General features: G+C 35.8%; 1 protein-coding gene across 12 annotated transcripts in view; it reads right to left on the bottom strand.

Annotated features, from left to right (window-relative positions):
• The window catches only part of LRRC7 (leucine rich repeat containing 7), a 586672-nt gene that overhangs the window by 150044 nt on the left and 409704 nt on the right, over window positions 1–26924 (bottom strand). For all 12 annotated transcript variants that reach the window (XM_051857607.2, XM_051857612.2, XM_051857606.2 and 9 more), the window contains 3 exons: window positions 12311–12385; window positions 6085–6229; window positions 185–257 (listed from right to left, as the gene is read on the bottom strand). In XM_051857607.2, the coding sequence (XP_051713567.1) occupies window positions 185–257; window positions 6085–6229; window positions 12311–12385 (293 nt within the window). The remainder of the gene's footprint in view (window positions 1–184; window positions 258–6084; window positions 6230–12310; window positions 12386–26924) is intronic.

Consider the following 26924-nt stretch of genomic DNA (forward strand, 5'->3'; position numbering starts at 1 on the left):
TATATAGTTGGATGTCAATACAACATTCAGATATAAAACCAAATTAAGGTATACCATAAAAACATTTATAACTAAATAAAATACAGTCTAAAATAAGTTGACCCATGAAGAAGATTATTGGTGTCTGAATATATCCTAGGTTTCTGTTTAGAGACTCTGACTGGTATGAAATGTTGGCACTTACTTTCCGATTGTATTGGGCAGCATTGTAAGTTGATTGTCATCTACTTTTAGAGTAGTTAGTTTTTTCAACAGTCCTAAAATAGAGAGGAAAATTTATTAATATATAAGAGCAGATTTAAGACGGAAATGTGATAAAGAAGAAATCAAAGGAGTCACTTGTGGTGATCCCTGGCATGCTAATTGGCTGAGTTTTCTTATATGAACCCCAAACTGATATTTTTATGTTACCTAAGTTTGACATTCTAGCTACAAAAAATTCACTGACATCGATGGGATTTCAAGAATACAATACAGACAAATACAAAATATAGGCATAGTAGAGAACTGAGTTGACCCTAATACTAACACATTTTCCCTTTTTATTCTTCAGCAAATGAAATTTTTCACACCAGCTGCCATTTAATATTTAATTAGCTCTTAAGCACTCTACTAAGATTCCTGTTTTGATACTAGTTGAAAATGAATCTGAATTAAGAATAATAATCAAGGAATGAATACTGAGGTATTACAATCAGTGGTTATAATTATGGACTTGGAAAACTACAACATAAGACCTTATACTCTTTTTGGTGCCACAATTCCTTGACTTTGATCAGCACTAAGCACAAAAACTTGTAATTATTAATATACTGAGTAGAACCACACAACAATTGAAATTATAATTATTTGTTTCTCCTTATCTGATTTATAACTTATGATTTATGCTCTCCTCTCATGGTTTAACTGAGTAATAGCCAGAGTAATTAAAGAACAGTTGCCTTTGGCATAATTAGCTTTCTCATCTATCTATAACACAACCAATAGTATTGACATGGTTTAAAGTGCCAAAATCCAAGGGAAGGCCTTAATATTTGGTTAGTTTCTACTTTACATTGTAATTATACATACACACTACTGATTACTATTTTCAGCAGAAAGTTTTTTCAGATGTAGTAAGTACAATGGTCAAATATGTTTTGAGAAATGCCAAATTAAGCAAAATCAAACTGCTTCCCTTAATGGAGTATTTCTAGGAGCTTTTATATGCTAATGTACCAATGTTGACTACAAAGTGATTGTGGAATTCTGTGTAGGTATGTGTGTGTGTGTATGCAGAGTATATTGCAAAGCTGGTACTTTGTGAATATATTTTGAGAGAACTGCAAAAGGTCATGCCCGCCTCCTCTAAAGTATTTTAAGGATTCTTTGAAGGCTTAGAGTAAGTCACAAGAAGTCCAGAATAAAGCTGTTGTTGCACCTTAAATTTCAGTATGCTTGGTAACCTTTTCTTCCAAACACTCAGAATCTCTACTCTGGTAGAGAGAAATATTATCACTATCTGACACTAGTGAGAAAATATCTACAAAATCTGGAGCTTCATACATCAGCCTGAAAACAACACCACCTGAGAAAGATAACAACTCCTCTTGTGACAATTTATCTCGGAAGTTTGGACATCCACGGCCATATTCATGTATGTTCAAGAGCTGATTGAATCATTTTAGCTTCTCTAGTGTATATGTTATCAATCTTGGAAATAGAAAAGCAAACCTGAGTTTATCAGTTACAGGAGGAAAACCGGGGGCTATGAGTTTCAGTTGAGGTTTTGATGCGGGCCCGAGTTGTGGCACAGTAGGTTAAGCCACAGCCTGTGATGCTGGCATCCCGTATGGGCGCCAGTGTGAGTCCCAGCTGCTCTGCTTCCCATCCACTTCTCCGCTAATTTGCCTGGGAAAGCAGTGGAAGACAGTCCCAGTACTTAGGTCCCTGCTATCCACATAGGAGAACCAGATGGAGTTCCAGGCTCCTAGTCCATTGTAACCATTTGGGGAATGAATCAGTAGACGGAAGATCTCTCTGTCTCTCTCTCTCTCCCTCTCTCTGTGTCACTCTGACTTTCAAATAAATAAATAATCTTCAAAAAAATTTTTATGACTTGGTAGTTCCTGCCCACCAGTGGAGTCAGAAGAAGGCTGATATCCTCAATATCAGTTAATTGAGTCACAAGAAGTTTTGGGCTGGGTTATTGATGGCTGAGCAAACATTATGATGGGAGGTAGCAAAGCAGTCTTTTAGAGGATCACAGTTCCAGTAATGATGAAGTAATGATGAGAAATCCTTGAGGTGGGCTGGGCTATGGCCAAATGTAGGGACAATAGATTTTTTTTTCTAAAGATTGACAAAATGCCTCTGATAATTTTCTGTTAAGTAGCTTCTTTGCCACTCATAAGGTAATAGTTTCTGTACAGCTGCTGGGGCTTTTGCAGGAATTTGATGGCCTCTGGAGTAGAATAAGGCCACTAGCCCCATCCTTGTAGCTCTTGTCTTCCTCCGGCAGACAATCCCTTTACTGCATTTCTAAGTCAATCTGCTTGGACTCTTTTCTTCTACCCTACAGGAAACAAAGATATTGTATTCTATTCCTTTGCTCTACTTGAGTACTTCCCCAACTTTCCATGTCTTTATCCTATACTCTCGATGAAGAGAAAGAAAAAGTCTTCTATTACTATGACTTTATATAATTAGAATCAATGTATTAACAGTAATATAATTTATTATTAAAGTAGCTAATATTCATATGGCATTTACACAAATGTAACAGAACTTTGAAAGCAAGAGGTTTGCATCACCAAATCTAAGATTACAATAATTATTATATTGTTTAACATTGATTGAGTACTTGGTATATGTCTGGGACTGTTCTATGTAACAATTACATATACTAATTAATTGCTCCAAATGACCCTATGATATACATACTATTACTACTCCCACTTAAGGATGATGAAACTGAGGCATAGAAAGATTAAGTCACTTATTTAAAGTCACAAAGATAGTAAGGCAGAAAAGCCAGAATCTGAATTCAGGCAATCTGTTTCCAAAGCATGTTTAAATACACTAAATTTTAATGTATCTATTCATTATATTTACTACAACTTCTAAAGTTATTTTAGTGTCTCTAGTCTCATCCTGAATAAGACAAGGTGCACTCTTAATGCTCTCTAGCAATCCTCTTCCATGCTTCATAGTTAAGGATTTTAAACAAAGAAGATTACTCTTTTATAGTCACTAGTTATTCAGGAATAACTTAATTTATCAGATTAGTTGCTTGCTACTATTTCCTTCCTTCTGGGTTTGTTTTTATTTTCTGAGCAAAGTACAATTTCAAGATTCTCTTAAAGATTCTTAGAATATGTTAAAATACCTTTTTTGGTTCTTCATGTATTTACTTTGGTATAAAAATCCAATCTCCCTGTTATTAGCTCCTTTGTCTTGAATCTACATCACTGGTGAAAATGATCAGTTCTGTTATTTTGTAGATGAGCTCTTTTTGCTCTGTGGCAGTTTAAGGCTTTTTCTTTATTTTTGCAGTTTCATGGTAATAAACCAGGATTAATTCATTATATTTATCTCTTTTAGCACTATGTGTATTTAATATAATAAATTACTAGTATCTTAATGCCACAAAAACATTATGAACTATTCTGCCTTTGAATAGTTCTCTTTGCCATTGCTTCTTTTCTGTATTTCTGGAATCCTGTATTTTCTGAGAATATAAATTTTTAAGAATACACATTTCATTGTATTTTCTTTGTCTCTTAACTAATCTTTAACATTTTCCATTAAAATATCTGCCTGTTCTATTCTTTAGTACTGTCTTCCAATGTACTAATTCTATATCTGTGTCATTCTAGTTTTATCATAGTTGATTTTTAAAATTCCAGTATTCAGTTCATTTCCAGTGATCTTTTAAAATAATTAACTTAATTTTTTTACAAACTATATTCATATCCTTATGAGTACAGTGACATGATATACATGTACAGTATGAAATTATGGGTCAAGTTAATTATCAGACCCACCACCGTAAATACTCATTATTTGTTCCTTCTGTCTAGCTGCCATTTTATACTCTTGGTCAATATCTCCCCATTCATATCAAGGATATTTTAAAAAATATTTACTCAGTTATTTGGAGGGCAGAGTAACAGAGAAGGACGGAGGGATACAGGGAGAGGGAGAGACAGATTGATCTTCCATCTGCTGGTCTTCTCCCCAAATGGCCCCAATGGACAAGGCTGATTCAGGCTGAAGACAGGAGTCCAGAGCCTCATCTGTATCCCATGTGAATGGCTGAGGCCCAAGCGCTGGGGTCATCTTCTGCTACTTTTCCAGGTGCATTAGCAGGGAGTTGGATTGGAAGTAGAGCAGCCAGGATTCAAACTGCAACTTATATGAGATGCTACTGGCCACAGCTTTATGAGATGGGCTATAACGCTGGCCTCTATTTCAAGGATTTTTAATTGGTACTTTTTCATAACCAATTATTCTTAGTCATATTTCTTAGCTTTGTTTTATAAGCAATTATTCTTATAAATGTTATTCTTTTTAAATCTATTTAAGGATCTACACATACTTCAGATCACTTTTGTATTGCTTAAAAACTTCTATTTCCCTGAGCTAACTTCTTTTCAGTTGAATTCCAGGTTATCATAATGACCTCAGTTTTGCTTTGAAGTTTTTGTGTGCAACCTCATTTGTAAGGGTGAATGAATTCTCTTTCATTGTACTCACCCCTTCCTATCTGGCAGTTTTTTGGTAACCTCCACGTGACCTCCAATTTCAGGAGTTCAGAACCAGCTTCAGATTTCCAGACTACCTCGATTCATCCATAAGAATGTCTAAATTATTTTATTTACCAATTATAAACTATGCCAGACATAGTTCTCAGCACTGATAGGTAGCAATGAGGAAAAATATGTACTTTAAATGTATGTATTTTAAGTGGCATGGAGGAATGCTTAAGTAGAAGTGCAGGATTATGTTTTAAGCTACTCTGTCATCTTTAACTTCCATGCTTCCTTCCCTGTTACACTCTCAGTTTTTCTTAAACTAAACTATCTGGCTTCATGTAAATCAGAGTTTTGACCATAGACTTACTGAATCAGAATTTCCAGAGAGAGGGTCTGGGATGTAACTTAATAAAGCTCCAAGCTGTCTTATGATTGAGAAAGCTGAAGAAATACTGTTATGAAATTTGTTATGTGAGTCAAAAATTTATAAAATCTAAAAGGAAGAAAAGCTAGGTAGCTATTTTGCTGAAACTAAACATTTGTTTTATCTCCCTGAAAGAATGGTAACAATGGAAGTAATAAAATACTGACGGAAAATCAGGAAGCTGTCTTGTCTTAGAGCTTCACTTCAGTTGGAATACCTAGGTTCTGACAACTTTTAGAAGTATCAAGTTCCAGAACACATGACACATTCAGTTCGAAGAAGTTAAAATTTATGTTCCAGAGTTCTTTCATAATGATAGAAACACATTTATATAAAAAGTTTACTTATTATTGTCTTTCATTATTTAACTCATATAATAATTTATAAACAAAAAGAATTGAATGCTTACTATATTCTAAAAGATAAATGATCTTCCCTCAAGAATCTTCATATGTTGAAGATAATGTATCTTTTAAAAAATAATAGAACTTAATAGAACTAAGATTACAGTTTATATATTTTTATGTAATTCCTAAATAAGGGTATGTTATAACATATTAAAAACAGAATATACCCAGATCTTACTGAAAGAAACTGCTGTGGTAATATGAGGAGAAACACATAGCTATCAAATTACTCTAAATCTAACTTATATATGCCTTACAATAACATTTTTAATAGGAGATCTAACAACTTTTAAAACATATCAATATAGTAGGATAATTTTAATAGGACAGCTTCCTGAATTTGAAAAATACAGTAAGATTTTGTTAAATACTACTTTATGATCTTGCATGGTGAATTTGCTAATTTAATAATATTAAGCTAAAAGTATATTACCTACATCTACAGACAAACCATACTGCCAAAAATGAAAATGGTACATTTGACATCAATATTCATGTCAAAATATTATATTCTCACCTATAGAGTCAGGCAACTGTTGCAACATATTAGATGATAGTAGGAGGTCCTCAAGGGCTTCACATCCAGAAATATCCATGTCAACTGTTTCTATTCTGTTTTTTGACATATCCAGGTATACCAACATCTTTAACTTCCCTATAGACTTGACATTGCATAAACTCAGGGTTAGTTGATAAACTTTCACAAGACATGTTAAAGCTGTAAAAACCAGAATACTGTAAAATTAATTTTAAAATAAACTACAACAAATGTTCACAAGAATATGGAGAAATTATATAGCTCATATTTTGAGAAATGTAAAATGGTAACCTACTATGGAAAACAGTTTGACAGTTTCTCAAAATGGTGAACATAGAGTTTCTATATGATGCAACAATCCCTAGATATGTGTCTGGTAATAAGAACATATGTACACATAAAAACTTGCACAAATGGTGACATTTGCATTATTCATAATCAAAAGTGATACAACCCAAATATCTGTCAATCGACAAATGGATAAATATAACTTGATCTATCCATATAATAGAATATTAGTTGGCAATAAAAAGGAATTTGACATATACTACAAAATGGGTAAAGTTATAAATATATGCAAAGGCAAAGTAGTCAGTCACAAAACTCTAGATATTTCATAATTTTATTCATATGAAATATCCACAATAGGCAAATCAATAGAGATAAAAAGGAGAATAGGGTTGTTAGGGTCTGTGTGGAGGGAGACAAAGGAATGCCTGCTCATGACTTAAGGTTTCCTTTAGGGGTGATGAAAATGCTTGAGAATTAGATTGTGGTATGGTTACATAACTATGTGAGTATGCTTAAAAGCCATTGAATTGTATATGATATGTGCCATATATTTCAATGCAAAAGATAAAAGATAAATTATATCACAACAGTAATTCCAAAGTTACTACTGAATAATACAACAAATTAAATAAGTAAAACTGCTACTGAAACTGCATATTGACCTGTTGGTTCTCAACAATTCAAATGCACCAGAAAGTTTCAAAGTTATTATTCTAGAGCATGTGCTTGTCTTAGTGGTTAAGATGCTCATGGGTTGTATCTGAGTACCTAGGTTCAATATTCAGCTCTATTCTTGATTCCAGCTTTCTACTAGTCCAGAACCTTGGAGGCAGTGGAGATAATTCAAGTGATTAGATTCCTGTTACCCATATGGGAGCCCTGGATGGAATTCCTGGCTCATAGCTTTGGCTCCAGTGAGGGGGCATTGGAGACATTTAGGAATAAAACATAAATGGGGTCTCTTTCTCTCTCTCTCTTCAATAAATAATTAAAAATTGCAATTTGCACTGCATCCTATTAATCATCTTCAATCTTTTGTTCCTTCAACATTCCTGTGGGGATCTACTATATATCAATAACTGTCTTATACTGGAGAATAATTATGGATCAGACAGCTAAGCATGGGGAGAGAGTTCTCATAAGGAAGATAGTCTATACCTTTACAGGGTTCATAGCAGTGAAGGAAACTTTCAAGTAAACAAAAAACTATAGTACCCTGTGGTTATCCAATAAAATGAGCATATAGGGAATGCCATAAAACAACACGGGAAGGACTGCAAATTGTCTGGCGGACACTGCTTATCAAGAAAGGAGAAGCTGTCCCTGGAAGACAGAACAGCACATGAATCACAGCGAAGTGTGAAAAATCATGGCAGGTCTGAGGGACAGTGAGAAATTAAAAAAAAAAAAAAAACTGAAATTAGTGTAGTTGGGATGATAGGAATGACTCAACAGTGCAAAGGTCCGATACGATTGTGAGGAGATGTGAACTCTATATTATGGGTAAGCAAAGCTGTCTGAAGGCTTGTAAGATGAGGAATGACATAACAGATCTGTACTTAGAAAAAATAAGCTCAGGAAAACTTCAAAGGCATATTCGTGACTGGAGTCAGGGAGACTCACTAGAAGGATATAGAAATAGTTTAGCTATGATTTAGTTAAGGCAGCAGATGTGAGGATGAAGAGGGGATGATTGAATTAGTAAGTGATGCTAAGGGCAGGAGAGGAATCAACTCATAGCTGGGAACAGTGATCACTTAGTTCAGCCATGAGTGCTGAAAGTCTTCATTTTCCTTTCTTTCAGGCATATTTTGATAAAATACTCACACACATTTTGGTTGCTTAATGGTTCACCTGCTTATGTGTTCTATCTATGTATGTCTTACAATGTCTCTACTTATTTTACAAAGCACAAATAAACAAGTAATACATTATTATATCCCTAAGCATATACTAGCATGGTGCTAAATATTTTCTTTTTATTACTTGATTTGATACTTTATATTCTTTTACTCAGCACTGACATCACCTGGGAGCTTGTTGGAAATGTAGAATCCCAGACTCACTCAATTGGAATCTGCATTTAAACATACATTAAAGCATGTAGGTTGAGTAATGGCATGCCTTTTTCTCTGCAATGCACAGGCAGAGATAAAAGTTCATAGAAGAGTGCTTTTAGGATCAACAGTATTGGAAAAGAAGGAATAGGGAAGGAAAGAAGCAAGATTGGGTACACAGAGAGGCTGGGCTGTGATGAGATCTTGAGAAAGTCCTCAACTAACTGTGCAAGGAACACTGAAGTTGGTATTGCTCTGTAGTTGGCCAGAGTAGGAGCAGAGGGACTGTCCCTTACTAGCAGTGCATTAACGAGTCATTGGTTGGAAGACTTCCAGGATGGGCATGTAACTGGGTGAGGAGGTTCTCCTCTCGTAAGGATACTCTGAAGAGGGTAGAGGGCTGTGAGCAGTATTTCCAGAAGCTGGAGGAATATAGTAAATTCTTCATTCCCAGAAGAAGTTGTGTAACATCATCTACTACAAGTACATTCTAAAGTTACTCCCTATAAGGGGTGGAGCTGAAATTGAAACACACCTTTGTCAGACTACAGACTACAAAACTCACTTGGTTATATTGGCAACTCCTGGACCCAAGTCCATAGTTAACTGAGAACATCTCTCCAGCCCTGTTCCCTCAGCTCCCCACAGTGACACAGTAGGAGCACAGTCCTGGAGCAGCTGAACAGTGGTTGGGTTAGGAACACAATGCTTTAAGTGAGTCAGGTTGGATGACTCAGTTTCTCCTCCTGCTTAGAAATATGCCCACTTGGGAAAACACTGTTAGTTTACTCTCAGTTTTCCACCCAGGAAACTGTTATGTTACCGTATCCCACAGTTCTCTTTCACTGAGCAATAAAAGAGTGATACATTTGTTTTTATGTGTGTGAGTCTTTTTCTGTCAGTTTAATGTACTGACATTTCTCGTGTTGTTGAAGCTTCCTTCATGATTATTCCTAGTATAACTCAATAGTTTGGTGTATAGTTTCTAAACACTCTTTCTGGAGGCAAAATAACACTTTGGTGCTTATTGGCAAGTCTTTCCAAACCTTTAATTCAAACTTCTTTTAAAGGCCTCTTTTAACAGCCTGGATGGTAAAGGCTTTTGAGGCAAATGTCTTAGAGTCCTTGAGGGTTCTGGGTGTTGCTCCAACAATCCTCTGGACATAGAGGGGTCTGTAGGTGAGCAGAGGACAGCAAATGAAGAAATTGCTTAAAAATAAATATAAAATCAATGTATTATTTAGTTATGCTTTGGTTAATTAACCTTAGATTGATGGTCACAATCTAGAGCCACATGAAACACTAAATATATCATTATCTGTCTGATTAAATTATAACAAACTATGGAAAATAATATCCTAGGTTTCTAAAAGTATTTAAAAAGTATATTACTTAATATATTAGGATATACAAGTCAAGAAAAAGTGAACTTATTTTTTTTCTATCTATGACACTAAATATTGAAGCTCATTCTGTGAAACTGACTGACATGGGCTACAGACCGCATTTAAGATGAGCCCTTCAAAGAAGAGTCTGGATAATTGTAAGACTATACTATTTGCAATCATTGGCTTTAAGAAAGCCTTGGCTATTTTTGTCAAGGAGGTGGGGGTGTTCTCACATAGAATATAACAAATGTGAAGTTTAAGTGTACTAAATCAGGTAAGGAATCTACTTAAAGCTAGCAAATTTTTAAACAAACAGCACTATATGTTTTACAGAAGATTTCAGCACCATATTTCTATCAAAGTAATAATTTTATCAAGAAATTTAGAGTGTGGGATGATTGACACAATTAGATTTGGGGAATGTACTGATTGGAAAAATAATGAACCTAATTCTCACTTGTACCATTTGAGATAGAATTTTGGAACAACACAGTGGATAGTAACCTTTGGAACTGGTTTGAATTACAACTCCAGCATTGACTGGCTACATGACCTTGCCATAGTCATCTCTTTCAGTGTTTCGATTTCCTCATCTGTAACACAGAGATGGCAACATAATCTACTTGATTGAGTTTAGGAGGATTCCATGAGTTAATATTTATAAAACATCTAGACAGTGCATAGCTCATGGTAAATACTATGTAAGTGTTTTTGAAAAGATATATACCTCAAAGAAGGTCTAAACTTCCACCTAGATATACATTCTGTTTCCTCAGGGAATTGGTAAGTGTCTTACCCATGTTGACCCAAGATTTGTAGACATAGTAGTCTCCCCTTTTGCATAGGCGATATATTCCAAGAAAACCTGGGGTGACTAAAGTGGTGGGTAGTATAAAAACCTGTGCTCATTATATGCTGTTTCTTTCCTATATATTCATAACTATGATAAAGTTCAATTCATAAATTAAGCAGCAATATAATAACAACAATAATAAGAAAGCACAGTTATAACAATATAGTATAATGGAAATTATTTAAAGCTTATGAATAGTTTATTTCTTAAATTTTCCATTGAATTTTTTGCCCATGGTTGATCACGAGTAACTGAAACCACAGGAAGTGAAAGCATGGATAAGAAGGGACTACTGTACCTTGAATATGGCACTATAGTACTACTGTGCACAGTGGAACGCAGGCTTGTTTTTCCTGCTATGCATGAGTTCATCAAACAAATTTATTCAAGGCCTTGAAACATACTAAATATGTTCAAGGATATTAGCTACATGGTCTTTGAAACTCTGAAATTATAATAGTTTCTGATTCATAGAGATGAATTGAGAAATTATTCTTAAACAAAACAATAAATGGAGGATTTTCATATTTTTCTTTTTTGTTTCTGTGATGACAGGAGAAATGTATCCTTTTGATGAAATAAAATATTTTTCCCTAACATTTTCTCATGTATCGCTCTTTATGTAATCTTATGTTTTTTTTTTTTTTTCAAAGACCAAATAGACTTCTTGTTTTGTTGCTTTTATAAACATTTTAAGAAATGTTATTTCAAAAGTGGAATGAAATTGGCTTTGGGAACACATCTAAACTTCTGTGTTGGCTGAAGAACTATTGCATCTCCACCTGTCTTGGCTACTTAGTATAACAATGTCAAGAGTTTGGAGCTGGCCAAGACAACTGGGGACTTATGTTTGCTCTGTGTATATGTGTATGCAAGTGTATGTACATACAGATGCTTATTTAAGTGCATGTGTTATGAGTGGCAAGGGGCAGTGTTATATTGGAAGCTATTTTTTCACTAGATGGAAAAAGCAGGACTAGTTACACGTTATGTATGATGAGAAGCCTACTACTCAAACAGATATTTCTAAATTTCCTTTTAGTGGAGGAAAATTTTTAATATAATGTAAATTTCCATTTTTAATGTTCTATGAGTTTTGTCATTTTCAAAGATTAATATAGGTTTTATTGGAAATCACCTAAAATAAGAAAGATTTTTTTTCTTTTTTGGGGGAATGGAAGATATCTAACAATATAAGCAGAAACCATTCTCTAGCTTATTACGTGAATTATTAAAATTACATGAATTATTAAAATTACATGAATAAAGTTAATTTTTTAAAATGTAACTTTATGTTACATATAATATTTCCTTTTAAAATTTAACTATTAAATTTTCAGCTTTAAAAATAATCAGTGTAGAAAGAGATGACAGATATACTCCCACAAAAAAGATAAGTCTTGCATACATTTCACATACCTATAATAATCACAGAAGATATGTGAAATATTCAAAAACAAATTAGTGAAAAGCCTTAGTGATTAAGCACTCCTAATAAGTGTTATTTTACTTTGAAAGGCAAACACTGAGATTTAAGATTTATGAGTAATTATTATCATATATAATCAATGTCTAACATACAAGTTATACAACAAAGCATGATAAAACTTACATACCCCAGGTAGCACTTGCAATGCATTATTATCCATCCACAACTCTCTTAAATTTTGTATTTGATCCAGAACTTCAGGCTAGGAGAAAGATAGGAATGAAGGAAAGAGGGGGAAAAACAAATTAGTCTTTCATTATCATAAGTATTACATGTAATTTTTTGGATATTGAGAATTTATTTAGGAATCTAGTGTTAATGCCTTAGAAAAATCCAAGATTAACAACCAACAAAAATGGCAATCCCAAAGGTAATGAACTTAGAATTAACTGGACTCAACAACAATAGTAATTAAAATAAAATCTATTACAAAGGTACATTCTCCCTTAATATCTTAGAATGATCTTTTGTAGCATTAACTAAAATGACCCAGTGTCTGTCTGCTTCAATAGAGTATAAGCCTTTAATTTTCAAGATTTTTTTTTATTTGAGAGGGAGAATTATGCACAGAGAGGGGGAGAGACAGAGAGATATCTTCCATCTGCTGGTTCACTCCCCAAATGGTCAAAATGGTCATTGCTGGGCTGATCTGAAGCTGGCAGCCAGGAGCTTCTTCCAGGTCTCTCAGGTGAGTACAGGGGCCCGACCACTTGGGCCATCTTTCACTGCTTTCCCAGGCCATTAGCAGAGAGCTGGATCAAAAGAGGAGCAGCTGAGACTTGAACTTGTGCCTATATGGGTTGCCAGCACCACAGGTGGAGGCTTAGCCTACTATGCCGCATTGCTGGCTCCTAAAGTATAAACTTTTGAAGGGAGGGAATGCTTGTTTTCAATCACTATATCCTCATATCCTTGTTGCTTGCTATTGCACCTGGCACATAGTAAGTTATGTGTGCATATTAGCACGTTATATACGCCCTCCTCTGACAAGCACTGCAGCAGTGATATGAGATAGTGGTATGAATGAAATCCTTTGACTTCTCGTCCCTTCATTTTGTCAACAAATAATTATTTGTTGAATTTTGATGCCTACTAATGTGTAACACACAATGTAGAATTCATAGTAATATCAAATACAGTTCTTGCCTTGAAGTAGCTGATGATTTAGATTTAGGGGAAACAAATGCTTAAAAATAACTCAAATGCAAGAAAACATGTGGAGAGTAATTTAGAGAAATTCAGAGAAATGAGAGAGAGAGAGAGAGAGAGAGAGAGAGAGAAAATAGGATCAAGATGCACCATGAAGGGCTCATGGAAACACCTTGATTCCCTAATTCAAAGTTGTCTCCTAATGCTTCCTCATGGGTAGCAGATTAGGCAGAAAAGACGGAGGTTGCCATTGCTGCCAGTGTCATTATCTTCCCTGCGGCAGTCATTTTCTGATTTCTCCCTAGAAATTATCTCCTTTCCCACTTTTAGATTATATGCTTTTGAAGCTTTAGATTGTTTTTAACACTCTAGGGGGAGTGACAGGCCCAAGCTGCTCAGTGCACTGTATTCACCAGGCCACAGGGACTGGTTCTGGGGTGGGAGCAAGACCCATTCAGAACTCATGCAAAGCAATGAGTCTTTGAGTGGGCACTCTGGGGAAAAGACTCTTGTACAATCCTGCTGGGTTTGAAACTGAAACAAATAGCCTTGGGGACTTCAGGCATGAGGAAACAGAAGATCCTGTCTGAGGAAGGAGTCTTCCCAAAGCAACTGTTGGTAAGAGATGAATCCTGATGACTTCATATTAGCCCAGACCAAAGACACAACTGTGGCCAGATTTTTTTTTTTAATCTTAAAGAATTATTAGGAGTGTAAGCGGGAGGAAGGGTAGGGAAGGAAGTGCCACTATGTTCCTAAATCTATATATATGAAACTTGTATAACTTAAATAAAATTTTAAAGAAAGGCAAAAACTCAATATTAAAAAAAGAATTAGTGAAATTTCAAAATGCAAATAAAGTTCAATAAAACTTGGGACATGATTAGGAAAGCCAGTCCCTTTTATAGAATACTTATATAAATAAATATAACTGTGTTAAAGTTTCCATCAAAATATTGCTAATTAAGGGTCAGTGGATGTTATACACATATTCCTGACACATTAGGAGTACTTTAGAGCCATGCAGACCTACATTGGAGATAATCTGATTTCTGATCTTCATAGCCTGCTATTGCAGTGTGATGTAGTATGATTCCTAGGAGAAGTTTCTTTTGTAATAAGCATTAAAATCTAAAGTTACATCCATGACATTCTACCTTGGAGTCACAGACATGTAAGAGTGAGTATGGGGGATTTTTTCTGGGTGTGTAGGTAAATATTCCCACTGCCACTTAGATCATAGGGAACAGGCTGTGAAGTACTTCATCCAGATGATAGGCTGGGCAAGGATGGAAATCATAAAATCAACTGTAGCAAACACATTCTGATATGCATAGGCTTTGTGGCAGGGGGTGGGGGTAGCAAGAAGTAGACCAGCGGGAAAATATCAGTTATGTGGTACAATTTCTCTAAACTTAGGCATTATTAAAACTTAAAGGGCAAATAAAGAGCTGCACACTGGTTAAGGTTCAACAAAACTTCTTATGCATGTACTAGGATAGGGATTAATGCATAAACTTGTGTGACAATAACCAATATTCAGGGTAGACTAGATTATCTGTGGTAACAAAATCAGTTCTAAACTTTCAGTGGCTTAACATGATGGATTCACTTCTCACTCCTACTAATCCATATCCAGCACTGGTTTCTGCCCCATGATCTTTTTTTTTTTTTTTTTTTTTTTTTTTTTTTTTTTTAAGGTGTATCTGTTTATTGAAAGAGTTACACACTCACACACACACAAATACACACACACACACAATCTTCCATCTGCTAGTACACTCCAAAAATGGCAGCAAAGGCCGTGATTAGGCCAGCCTGTCACAAGCCAGGAACTCCATCTTGGTCACCCACATGGGTGGCAGGGGCCTTGTACTACTTGAGCCATCCTCCACTGCTTTCCCAGGTATATTAATAGGGAGGTGGATCAGAAGTGGAGCAGCTAGGACTTGCACCCACACCCAAGTGGGACACTGGTGTTGTGGCAGCAGATAACCTATTGTGTCCAACCCCACCCCACCTCTATCATTTTGTGATTCAACTATCTCAAAAATTCTTGAGAAGGCAAAGCCTTCTGGAAAATTCACTGCACTCTTAAAGTATTGGAGTGGAAGTGACATGAATCACTTATGTTTACAGCTTATTGTCCAGAACTATTTGCATGTTTCCAAGCTAAGTATGAAGAAGAATCAGAGATGTAGGGGGAAATTCATGAGGTGTTTAGTGAATACAATTGTTTCTTCCACATAGTAAAACTGTATGAAAAAGAGAACAACAAAAGTAAATACAGAGCATATTTATATTTTATTCATGAAATTATTAAGTAAGAATTTATTAATTATCTTTCAAGTCCTAGCAAGAGACTCATGGAGTAAACTCAAGTTTTAGAGCAAACTCCAAAAGAGTAAATTTATGAAATTATTAGGAGTGTAAGTGGGAGGGAGGGTGGGGAAGGAAGTGCCACTATGTTCCTAAATCTGTATATATGAAACTTGTATAACTTAAATAAAATTTTTAAAAAAGCGGGATCCATATGTCTTAATAATGAAAGGGAGCCAATGATGGAGTCCTGGAATGAGATGAGATGGAACTGAACAGTAGAGCCAAGAGAGTAGAAAGTACATCTTAGCCAAAAGCAAAGTGGTAAGATACAGCTTTATGTATGAACAGGAATCACAGGCAGTGTGCTTTTCTAAAGTGTTAAGTTAGAGAGAAAGTGATAATAGGAAGTGAGCTCAACTAGTGAGGACAGGAGTCTATAAAGGCTTTTCATTTTTTTAGAGATAGGACTTTATTGTGTGTATGAAGGAATATCACTAAAATATTTTAATAGGAATTGATTTTGGTAGATAGATATTTCATATATATTATTTTAACCTGGTAGAAAAAAGAAATACAAAAACATAAAAACATGAAAAAAAAATGGATCAGGGATGGTCTTTAAAGAGGTAATAGGGAATAAAGAGAAGTTGGATTCAGGAAACCTTAGAAGATAAAAATGGGATATGATAAAAATAGGAAGATACTATCAAAGGGGGAAAGATTAAAAGCAGATAATTGGAATAAAAATAATGGAATAAATTCTAAGAGAAGATGAAGAAGATGGAATTGGTGGTACAAGGGGAAAGACTGACTTTTAACAGAAGCGAGAAGCCATTTGCTCAGATTTGAGAGAAGACGGAAAGGCTGGATGTGCGTAGATGGACATGCTGGAGGGAAGGCTGGAAGCTGAGGAAAAGCATGTCTTGAGTTCTCAAAGTTTCTTGATGAAATGGAGAACAGGTGGTCTGTTGGGACAGATGGGACAGAAATTTTGTATCCATAGAGCAGTTAGGGTGAATGGCACATACTGGAATTTTTGTAGGAGAATGCAGTAAGGAGCAAAAAGCAATAAAAAGAGCTTTATCAATAAGTTATTACAGGGGTGATTGACAGTCTAGGAGAAAATAGAAGAAACTGAAGACCAGGTTTCCAGTATATCAGAGAGGAATGCAATACTAGTGAGGGACAGACAGAACTAGAAAGAAGGAAAATCAGAATGACAGCACAGAATTTAATGATTCAAGATTTCTGAAGTGGTTAGAGGCAAGAAAAAAAATTAAGTTATAACTTGGGAGGGTTGATTAACGTACAAAGTTTGAAATCTCAGTGTGTGGGTAGTAGGCATGCTATGGAAAAATAAGGCCTTACATAATTTCTAAGGATCTGGGCAACTTCTGATAGACTGTGTAACTTGCTGCGGCAAAGTAGCAGATATAGTTGACCAGTAATACCTCTGGAATTTTTCTAACTCAGTTCCACTGGGGACCATAGGCATCTATGATGACCTGGAAAGGGACAACTGATGCTAACCTATATTTTTGCTTTGTTGTAAAAGATCTCATCTAATCTATTCATATGGAATATGAGCCCTACTTTATGGATAAAGAATCTGATAATCATTTCCTGGGGAAAAAGAGAATGATTTGATGAGGGTTACATAACCTCATCTGGGATTGTTACTCATGTCCTCTGGATCCAAAGACAACATCATGCTACAGCTTAAAATTGAAATTCCAAAATAATACGGTACATTGGTGATCACAAATGGCCAATAAAGAAAGTAAAGCATATGCTGGATTTCTAAATAAAAGATATTTTTATTACCAGATGCTATAATAAAATAGTCTACAGAGGAAACTGCAGAAACTTTCTATTAATAGCTGAGGCAAAAGATAGAGTTAGCAAATCAATACATAGCTGTGCTGTAAAGAAAACAAAAACCATGACATGCATATAAAAGAACAGCATTTCAAGATCAATAACAATTTTAAAGTGGATCATAGAACTAAACTAAATGACTTAGATCTAAATCAATGCATATATTACCTTTATTTATGCTACTTAATTTCATTCCAAAGTCAATTCTTCCCGTGAAAAACAAGTGAATTGCTCAAGAATGACATGGTATATTTAGTGATGATGCAGGTGCTATGAGATGAGCATCCTCACATAATGCTTTCTGGATTATAAACTGTGATGGTCTTTTTGGAAAATGTTTTCAAATTTGTATCTCGTGCCTCAAAAATGTTCATATCTGTTTCTAGGGATTTATCCTGTCCAAATAATCTGAAATATAGATGAATCTTAATATAGAAAAAATGTGACTGCAGAATTATTATTAAAAAGTTGGTCATGCTCTGAATAATAACAGAATAATCATATTATGATAAAAGTTTTATGTTGGTATAGTACACAGAATTGAGATTATCAATATTTTCATATAAAGTTGAATATACTTAATGAAGAATATTGAATTTAAAAAAGTTTGGAAAATTCATATAGCACAAATTGACTTTCATAAATTTAATAAACCATGACATATGCTTATGAATACACACATGTAGAGTAAAAATAGGAATATGGACTAGATTCACACCAAATTCAAAGAAGTAATTTCCCTGGAGAGGCAGTGTTTGAAGTAGGACTGTGGGGGGGGGGGCGAAGAAATAGAGAACACTTCCTACTTCATCTACAGTGTTTTGTCTTGTTTTTGAAAAAAAAAAAAAGGTCAAAGTCAAATACAAAACACAGTTGATATTTATTTTTAAAAGCTATTTGATGTGTTTATTTTTTAGATTTATTATCAGTTTTTAAAAGTAGAAAAGGGGGAGGTCTTAAGATGGCGGTATAGCAACAAGACAATCTGTCACACAAGGCAAAATTGTTAAAAAGGAGAGAGGATACACGCCAGAGAAAGAGCCATGGGAAACTCATGACAGGAAGCCGAGGAGACCAACAAAAACTTCAAGTCCATGCTGAAAGAGCAAATAAGAAAGGGAAGGAGTGGAGGCATGATAGAGGTGGCAGTGGGAATATTTACCTACACACCCAGAAAAAATCCCCCATACTCACTCATACATGTCTGTGACTCCAAGGTAGAATGTCATGGATGTAACTTTATATTTTAATGTTTGTTACAAAAGACCAGGTTAAATGGGATATTGCGCTTCCATGGAGCTGCAGATAGCAGTGGTAGGGGGAGCTTGGAAAACTGTTTGAAGTTCCACATGGGAGAAAAGAGAAGGTATAGAGGAACAAACAGAGAGGTTGGGCACCCCCCTGCCCATCTACATCCCTTCCCCCTCAACTGAACCTGCAGCCAGCTGGGAGAGGCAATATTGCTTGTTTACATTTTTAAACACAAGCAGGGGACTGCCACCTTTGCTTCCCGTGCACATGCCCATCATAGTGGGGGCCACCTCACCATACCCCCTACCCAGGAACGAGGACCACAACATTTTAGAGTAACTTCTTCCCCACCGAGCAAGCTGTATAACAAGAAGAAGTCCTGAATATCAAAAACATGAGTTCATTCCATCCACCAGTGAGAAGCAAGCCGGGCCCCAGTAGGCAGGGCTCCATGCACCAGAGCTCATACCTACCCCCACCATGATTGAGAAGTGAGTTGGGCTCCAGTAGGTGGGGCTGTGTGCTTCTACTTGCAATGCGCAGACACTTAGCAGCTCATATCAGAGGGAAACTTGAACACAAGCATAAAGACACAAATTAAAGAAAAAGCAACCAGACCAAAGAAAGAAAAAATACACAAATATTGAAAAACAGGAAAAACCCTAAATAAGAATAAAGAAGATACTATGAGCCCCCCAAAGCAACACTACAACTCTTCAATAATAGAAGATGAAACTGAAGAGATCAAGGATATGCCAGAAATGGAATTCAAAAAATTAGCCATCAGATTACTTGGAAGCAATCAGAAGCAAATTCTAAATCTAAATGAAAAGCACTCTCAAGAAATTGAGATATTAAAGAGAAGTCAGAATGAAATATTAGAAATGAATTCAATAGATCAAGTAAAAATTGCAGTGGAAAGCCTTAACAACAGAATAGGTGAGACAGAAAAAAGAATATCAGAACTAGAAGACAATTTCTGGAAATATTATAGTCAGTCCAAAAAAAGAAGAAGAAATTACAAAACTAAAAAAGCATGGTTGAAGATCTAAGAGATTCTATAAAACAACCTAACATATGGATCCTAGGAATTCCAGAAGATGTGGAAAGAGAGAAAGGATTAGAAGGTCTTATTAATGAAATAATAATGAAAACTTCCCCAAACTGGAGAAAGAAATAGACATCCAAGTACAAAAAGTACACAGAACTCACAATAGACATGACCAGAAAATATCTTCATCACAACACATTGTAGTAAAACTCCCCACAGTAAAACATAAAGAAAAGATTTTAAAATGTGCATAAGAGAAATGCCATATCACATTCAGAGGAAATCCAATTAGACTCACTGCAGACATCTCATCAGAAACTCTACAAGCAAGAAGAGAATGGTGAGATATATTCCAAGTCCTAAGAGAAAAAACTGTCCACCCAGAATAATGTACCCTGCAAAGCTCTCATTTCTGAATGAAGGAGAAATAAAGATTTTCCACAACTAGCAAAATTCAAAGAATTTGTAATCACTTGCCCAGCCTTACAAAAGATGCTCAAGGATGTACTACACACAGAAACACAGAAACAGGAACATTACTATGAAAGAAGATGAATGCAGAAAATGACCCAGCAAAAGTACAAAAGAAACCCAGATACAAAATCAGGACTATTTATAGAAACATGGCAGGGCAAAGTTGATACGTAACAATAGTCACCCTGAATGTAAATGGTTTCAACTACCCAGTTAAAAGATACAGACTGGTTGAATGGATTAAAAAAGAAAACCCATCTATTTGCTGCCTACAAGAAACACATCTAAACAACAAAGATGCATGCAGACTGAAAGTGAAAGGATGAAAAAAGATATTCCCTGCTAACAGAAACCAGAAAAGAGCTAGTGTAGCCATCTTAATATCAGACAAAATAGACTTTAACACAAAAACTGTTAAAAGAGACAAAGAGGGGGACTATATAACGATTAAGGGATAATTTCAACAGGAAGATATGACAATTATAAATGTATATGTTCCTAATTACAGGGCATCTGGCCACCTAAAAGAAATGTTAATGTATTTAAAGAGAGATATAGACTCAAATACAGTAGTAATGGGCACTTCAATGTTCCACTTTCAGCAATGGACAGATCAACCAGAGAAAAAATCAACAAGGAAACAACAGATTTAATTGACACCATAGACAATAGACCTAGCAGATATCTAAAGAGCCTTCCACCCTACAGCCACAGTGTACCCATTTTTCTCCCTAGTGCAGGGAACTTTCTCTAGGATTGACCACATGCTAGGTCATAAAATAAGACTCAGCAAATTAAAAAAAAAATCATAAAAGATAATTTTAAACTTTAACTGTATTAAAACTGTATGAAATTATCTAGGAAATACTATAATGATATAACCTTGTTATTTCCAGAAATTATGAATAACTAGAAGGAAACAGAATGAATTATTTCAAAGTTAAGATAAATAAAGATGAAAGTGTTTTCTCAAATCAATAAAAAAGGCAATGCAAAATTTAAAAGTATATTCTTTACTAAACTGAAAATAATTATATTTCACTGAAATATTTCCATTATTATATTTTTTTCCTAAAATTTGGATCATCAACACTTACAGGTATTATTTTTGTGTCTTTTTTACTGTTTTCCTCTTTGTTTAAAAATATTTAGAGTTTGCAATCTACCAAGGAAAGCATGACTTCATTTTAAGAAACTTTCTTCCATTTTTATTTAAATCTTTTATTTATCATTACAATTGTTTTATTGTCAGCCCTTTAGATCCCACAGCTGGGAAATAATTTAATCATGAATTTCTTAGGACATGGTTGAAATTCTTTCTGATACATAAAATTAGATAACTAAAATTGTTCAGTTTTTTTTTTTTAAGATTTTATTTATTTGAGAGGTAGAGTTATAGATAGTGAGAGGGACAGACAGAGAGAAAGGTCTTCCTTCTGTTGGTTCGCTCCTCAAATGGCTGCAACGGCTAGAGCTTCGCTGATCTGAAGCCAGGAGCCAGGTGTTTCTTCCTGGTCTCCCATGTGTGTGCAGAGGTGCAGGGACTTGGGCCATCTTCTACTAATTTCCCAGGCCACAGCAGAGAGCTGGATTGGAAGAGGAGCAGTCAGGACTAGAACCGATGCCCATATGGGATGCTGGCACCACAGGTGGAGGATTAACCTGCTGTGCCATGGTGCGGACCCAATTGTTCAGTTTTTAATGACTAACCTACTTGCTCATTGTCTTAATTGTAATGTACCACTTGCTTTGAGATTGCTTAACCACTACAGATAATTTCTTCAGAGATGAAAGGCTAGCTCAACAAGGCCTGCCTGAGCTTATTCTAGATTATATTAATTTTATGTTTCTCAACTTTATTTCTGAAGTCAATTTCACTAAAATATTCATGAAAATCTATGCCTTTGTGTTTACTTTAGATACTTCAATGGAGGTAATATTTAGGAAAATGATGTTCTTTTATTTGAGTAATTATGGAATGAATAAAGTAAAAGGTATTCTTAACCACAATTAATAAAATGCATTGCTGAGAAAATGTGATTGATCAATAATTAATCAAAATATAAAGTTATACATGTTGTGAATATTTTAATATGAAGATGACCATAATATATTCCATTTAAATACTCAAATGAGTATATTGATGGCACAGAGAAAAAGCCTACAGATGACATGATGTAGAGAAGAAGCAAGAATACACAAAATAATGAATATTCAAAATCATCTGTAATGTTGGAAGTCTCGATAGCAAAATGAAGTTTTATAGACTATTTTAAAGTCCAGCCATATGTTTCCCATACCAATTCCAGAGATCCATAAACAGAAGTACATGTAAACACTATTAGGGATTTAAGTCAAGAATAAGCTCATTATTAATGAACTTACTTTTATAAGGTCATTTATGCACTCAAGAAATACTATACACAGGGAAGACACTATAATGCTTTCTCAAAATATAATCCAGACTATGACAGGGCTATTCACAAATCTTTTCTCTCTACCTCCTCTTCTTTATGCCTCATTAGGCACATATGGAGTAAAGCATATTATGCAAATATAAATGTGTCTTCAGCAACTCTAGGTACATTCATAACATCTGAAACTGTGCCATAGGAGAAATGGTTAAAGGGGTTCCAGCTGTTTAGAATGGAGAATGGAAGATCCATGAGGGGGTGTTCAAAACATTCATAGAAGATGCACATTCTCTTCTAATTCTATCTTACTATGAAATTTCTGAAATATCCTTGTAGATTTCAAACATTCATTTGGAATGTATGAGCTTTGCTGTAAGGAAGAAAGTCTTATTATGTTGTTTTTTCACTCCCCAGCAGAACTAGAATGGGAACTTATAACATTGAGGAATTTGTGGGAAAGTAGGCATAAGTGATCATCATAGGAATTGTGGCTTTTTACCAATTAGATCTAAAGGAAATAATCTAATATCTTTTGAGAAACAGTGCTAACAAGTGAACACCAGCTCCTGAAGAAGGTATAAATTATAAAAGTCTAACAACAAAAGCTAACTTCTTTTGGACACTTACTACAGTAAGGTACTTTTCCAAGTGTTTCTACATAGACTATTGTCATTGAATTTTCATAGCTATCCAATGAAGAGGGCAGCATCATTGGACATGTGGTATTCATAATGGGTAATGGTTAAGAGCATGGTTTCAGGAGCTGGACTGAGGCAAAATCCAGCTGCTGTTATTTATTTGCTATATAATTTTGACTCAAGTTCCTCATTTCTAATAGGTGGATGACAGAACTATCACCTACATAGGACATTACTATGTTAAAATATTTAATGTTCTTAGCAAAGTTCCTGATTCTCTTAGTGCTCAATGCTCGCTGAGTGTTAGCTATTATCCCTGTTACCCACACATTACATGGGTGATTAAGGCATAATGAAACAAATGGATGTCCCCAAAGTCATGCATCTAGTATGTGGGAAAAACAACCATCTGATCTTAAAGTTTTGTAAGATAAGATGAGTACAGTTCAAAAGTAGAGGAATGTTCTGGGGGGAAATTGTAAATGGTTCATATCTGGCATGAGGTTGCTTAGGCTGAGGGCCTTGGAATGAAGGTGGCATAGAAGGAGAACTTAGGACACACAGACCTTAACTCATTCAATAGTCTTGTTCAATTAATACTTAAGGCCCTATTATTTTGCAGGCATTGGAGAAAAGTGGTTAAAAAACTATAAAGGGGCCAGCACTGTGGTATAGCACATTAACCCACCGGATGCAGCACCGGCATCCCATATGGGCACTGGTTCAAATCCCAGCTGCTCCACTTCTGATCCAGTTCCCTGCTAATTAGCTTGAGAAAGCGGCAGAAGATGGTCCCAGTGCTTGGGCCCCTGTACCCATGTGAGAGACCTAGATGAAGCTCCTGGGTCCTGGCTTCGGCCTGGCCCAGTCCCGACTGTTGTAGCCATTTCAGGAGTGAACCAGTGGATGGAAGATTTCTCTCTCTCTGTCTCTCCTCCTTGTGGGCAGCCACAGGTAGTCACTCCCTTTGTTTACACTTAAACATGTGAATGGAGAGACTTCCCGGCACAGACAATTGGGCTAGGGAGATTCCGGGAAGAGGCAGGAAGAACCTAAACCTTTCACAAGAGATGATACAGATAATCAGTCACACCTGTAACCTTCATTTATCACCTAAGAGTTTTTATTGTAACCTTAAGAGCCGTTTTGATATGTAAATCTTTTGTGCTCCTTCTTGTAAACAACTGGTCATGTTTAAATACTACTGGATTTATTCAATAAACGAGCCTTGATCAGGACTTGTCTTGGCTCCATTCTTTGCGTCCTTGTCCCCGCATTCCCACTCTCTGTTTCAGGAAGACCCAGTTCATTGTGCCGCAGGCCGGCACAAATGGCGCCCGAACGTGGGACCTGAGAATTAGAGAAGCAGTGAGGAACCTGGATTCACGGAGTCGCGACTATAGAGGTATACAATTTGTGGTGAGTACCCGACACCAAAATTGTGGAGATTTATTTTGAGCAGGCATTATGGGACAAGCATCGGGAAAAATCCCCCAGTAGTAAAGGCAGTGAAGGCATTATTGCAGACGCAAGGAATAGGGTTTAAAAAGAAAGTAATAGAGCAATTTATAGAAACCATAGAAATTGCATGTCGTTGGTTTATTGAAGAAGGCCTTGTAGATGAGATGCATCGGGAGGACATGAGAAAATTGAGGAAGCCAGAAGCTGTGATGGCGAGGATAATCGATCCTGCCGATCCTCTAGTTCTATGGAAAAGGTTACTCCCTCCGCCCCTCCCTTTAAATTATTTATAAAAAACAATGATAAAAAATTATCCCTTTGTCAAGAAGGGGAATGTTTGCCAAATATCTTAAAAAGAGTGTCACTCAAACCCTGAGAAAAGCAGCACAGCAAGGCCAGGAGGAAGCCAACATCTTTTGATGCTTTTCCAGTGAGTATATACAGAAGATGGCCAAGAAATGCCCATTACCATCCAGTCCCCTATAAAATGTTAAAGGATTTAAAATCTGCTCGTGATGCATATGGGCCCACTGCTCCCTATACCTCTGGCCAGGAGAAAGAGAGAGGAAAAATTCCACAGGTATCTTGACTTAGAGAAAAGTCTTAATTCGATAACTCTTTCCAACCTGATAAATGTTTTTCCATCTTCGCAGCTTGTGGTAGTTCTGGTATGTCTTGAAAAGCTTTTGTATGCTATCAACTATCTGTTTTAATTGAGTGGTTGCAGTAGCCCTGATTGGATCTGGCTCTGGTTGAAGATCTCAACTTGGTGGCTGTGTTAATTAGACTAGGCGCTATGGAGGTTCCCAGCACTCTTGGTGAAACAGCGCACCTACCCAACCCCATGGCCAGCCCTGCTAGGCCCTGGCGTGTGCAGTCTTCCCTGTAAATGAGGGACCACAGCCTTTCTCTACACTCTATTCCAGCCAATGTGGCCTGCCGCACCCAAGCAGGCTTAGCCAGATATCTCTTGGGAAAGGGCTCCCCAGGGCCGCTTTTTTAGTCTCCATTTCCAATTCAATAACCTCCTCACTAGGAGGGGGGCAGGAAAAATATCTCTGGCTACTGCTGGCCTTACCTAAGGGAGCAAGAACCTTAATCCATTAAAGCTTTCCAACTTGATGGGTTTTTCTCTTTACAGTTAATAAAAACTTAAAGCAATGGGCTCATACGCTGATAATCAACTCTTTTCTGTACTGCTGTAGCTAACTTATCTGAGAGTTTTCATGTGTCTTGAAGGTTTCGCATTTTTCTATTGCCAGTATGAGTCTTGATTGGAAAAACTACAATACGAAGCTGTTTACGTTATTTGCCTGTCTTTAATGTTTGAGTGATTACCTAACACTGATCAGATCTAGCCCACAGCCTTGGTTAAACGTACTAATTTTTGACTAAAATGGTTTGACTCACTGATAGTTAAAATTCTAAACCGAGTCTTTCAACTTTGGGGCTTCCAGTCGGATCCCTGGAACTCTCAAAGGATGAGACTAACTTTGTTAAAGTAACAGCTGTTTGAGTCAATTCAAATTATACAAAGTGTATTAAAATGTAGTAAATAGTAAATGATGTCATATCTATGTTGTATTCATGTTTTTGCTTTTCAGCTAGAGTAGTCTTATAAAAATGAGAGTAAAATCTTTGTATACAAGCCTTTATGTTGTTAACTAAAGTAAGCCAATGCAGATTGGTTCAGAAAATTGGGCTAATGCAAACGCCCTTTGGTTTGCTTACTCAGTTTTACATGTCTTTGATACGCTTTAAACTTGTTTCTCTTAAGGATGAAGATCTTTTCAAAGTTGTAAATATGCACTAGTGACTGTGTTTGCTGCTCAAGTGGTGTTATCCTTATGTTACTTAAAAGCATGGAAATGTAATTTTGACTTTTAATTCAGATATTGGTGTGGTATTCATTAATAACTCAGTGTCTTAAGTTATCTAGGCATCGGTGCTAAGTAAAACATGAAAAATGTATTATGTGTACTTTTAACATCTTAAATTTGATAAGAGAGACTGTTTAAGTTTGTCAGCATGTATTCTCATAGGTTGTCCACACATGACAATTCAAGACTGTAAAACTAACTACAGGTATAAAGTTTCAGAAGG

The sequence above is a fragment of the Oryctolagus cuniculus genome, chromosome 7 (assembly GCF_964237555.1).
Source record: "Oryctolagus cuniculus chromosome 7, mOryCun1.1, whole genome shotgun sequence".
NCBI classification, from domain to species: Eukaryota; Metazoa; Chordata; class Mammalia; order Lagomorpha; family Leporidae; genus Oryctolagus; species Oryctolagus cuniculus.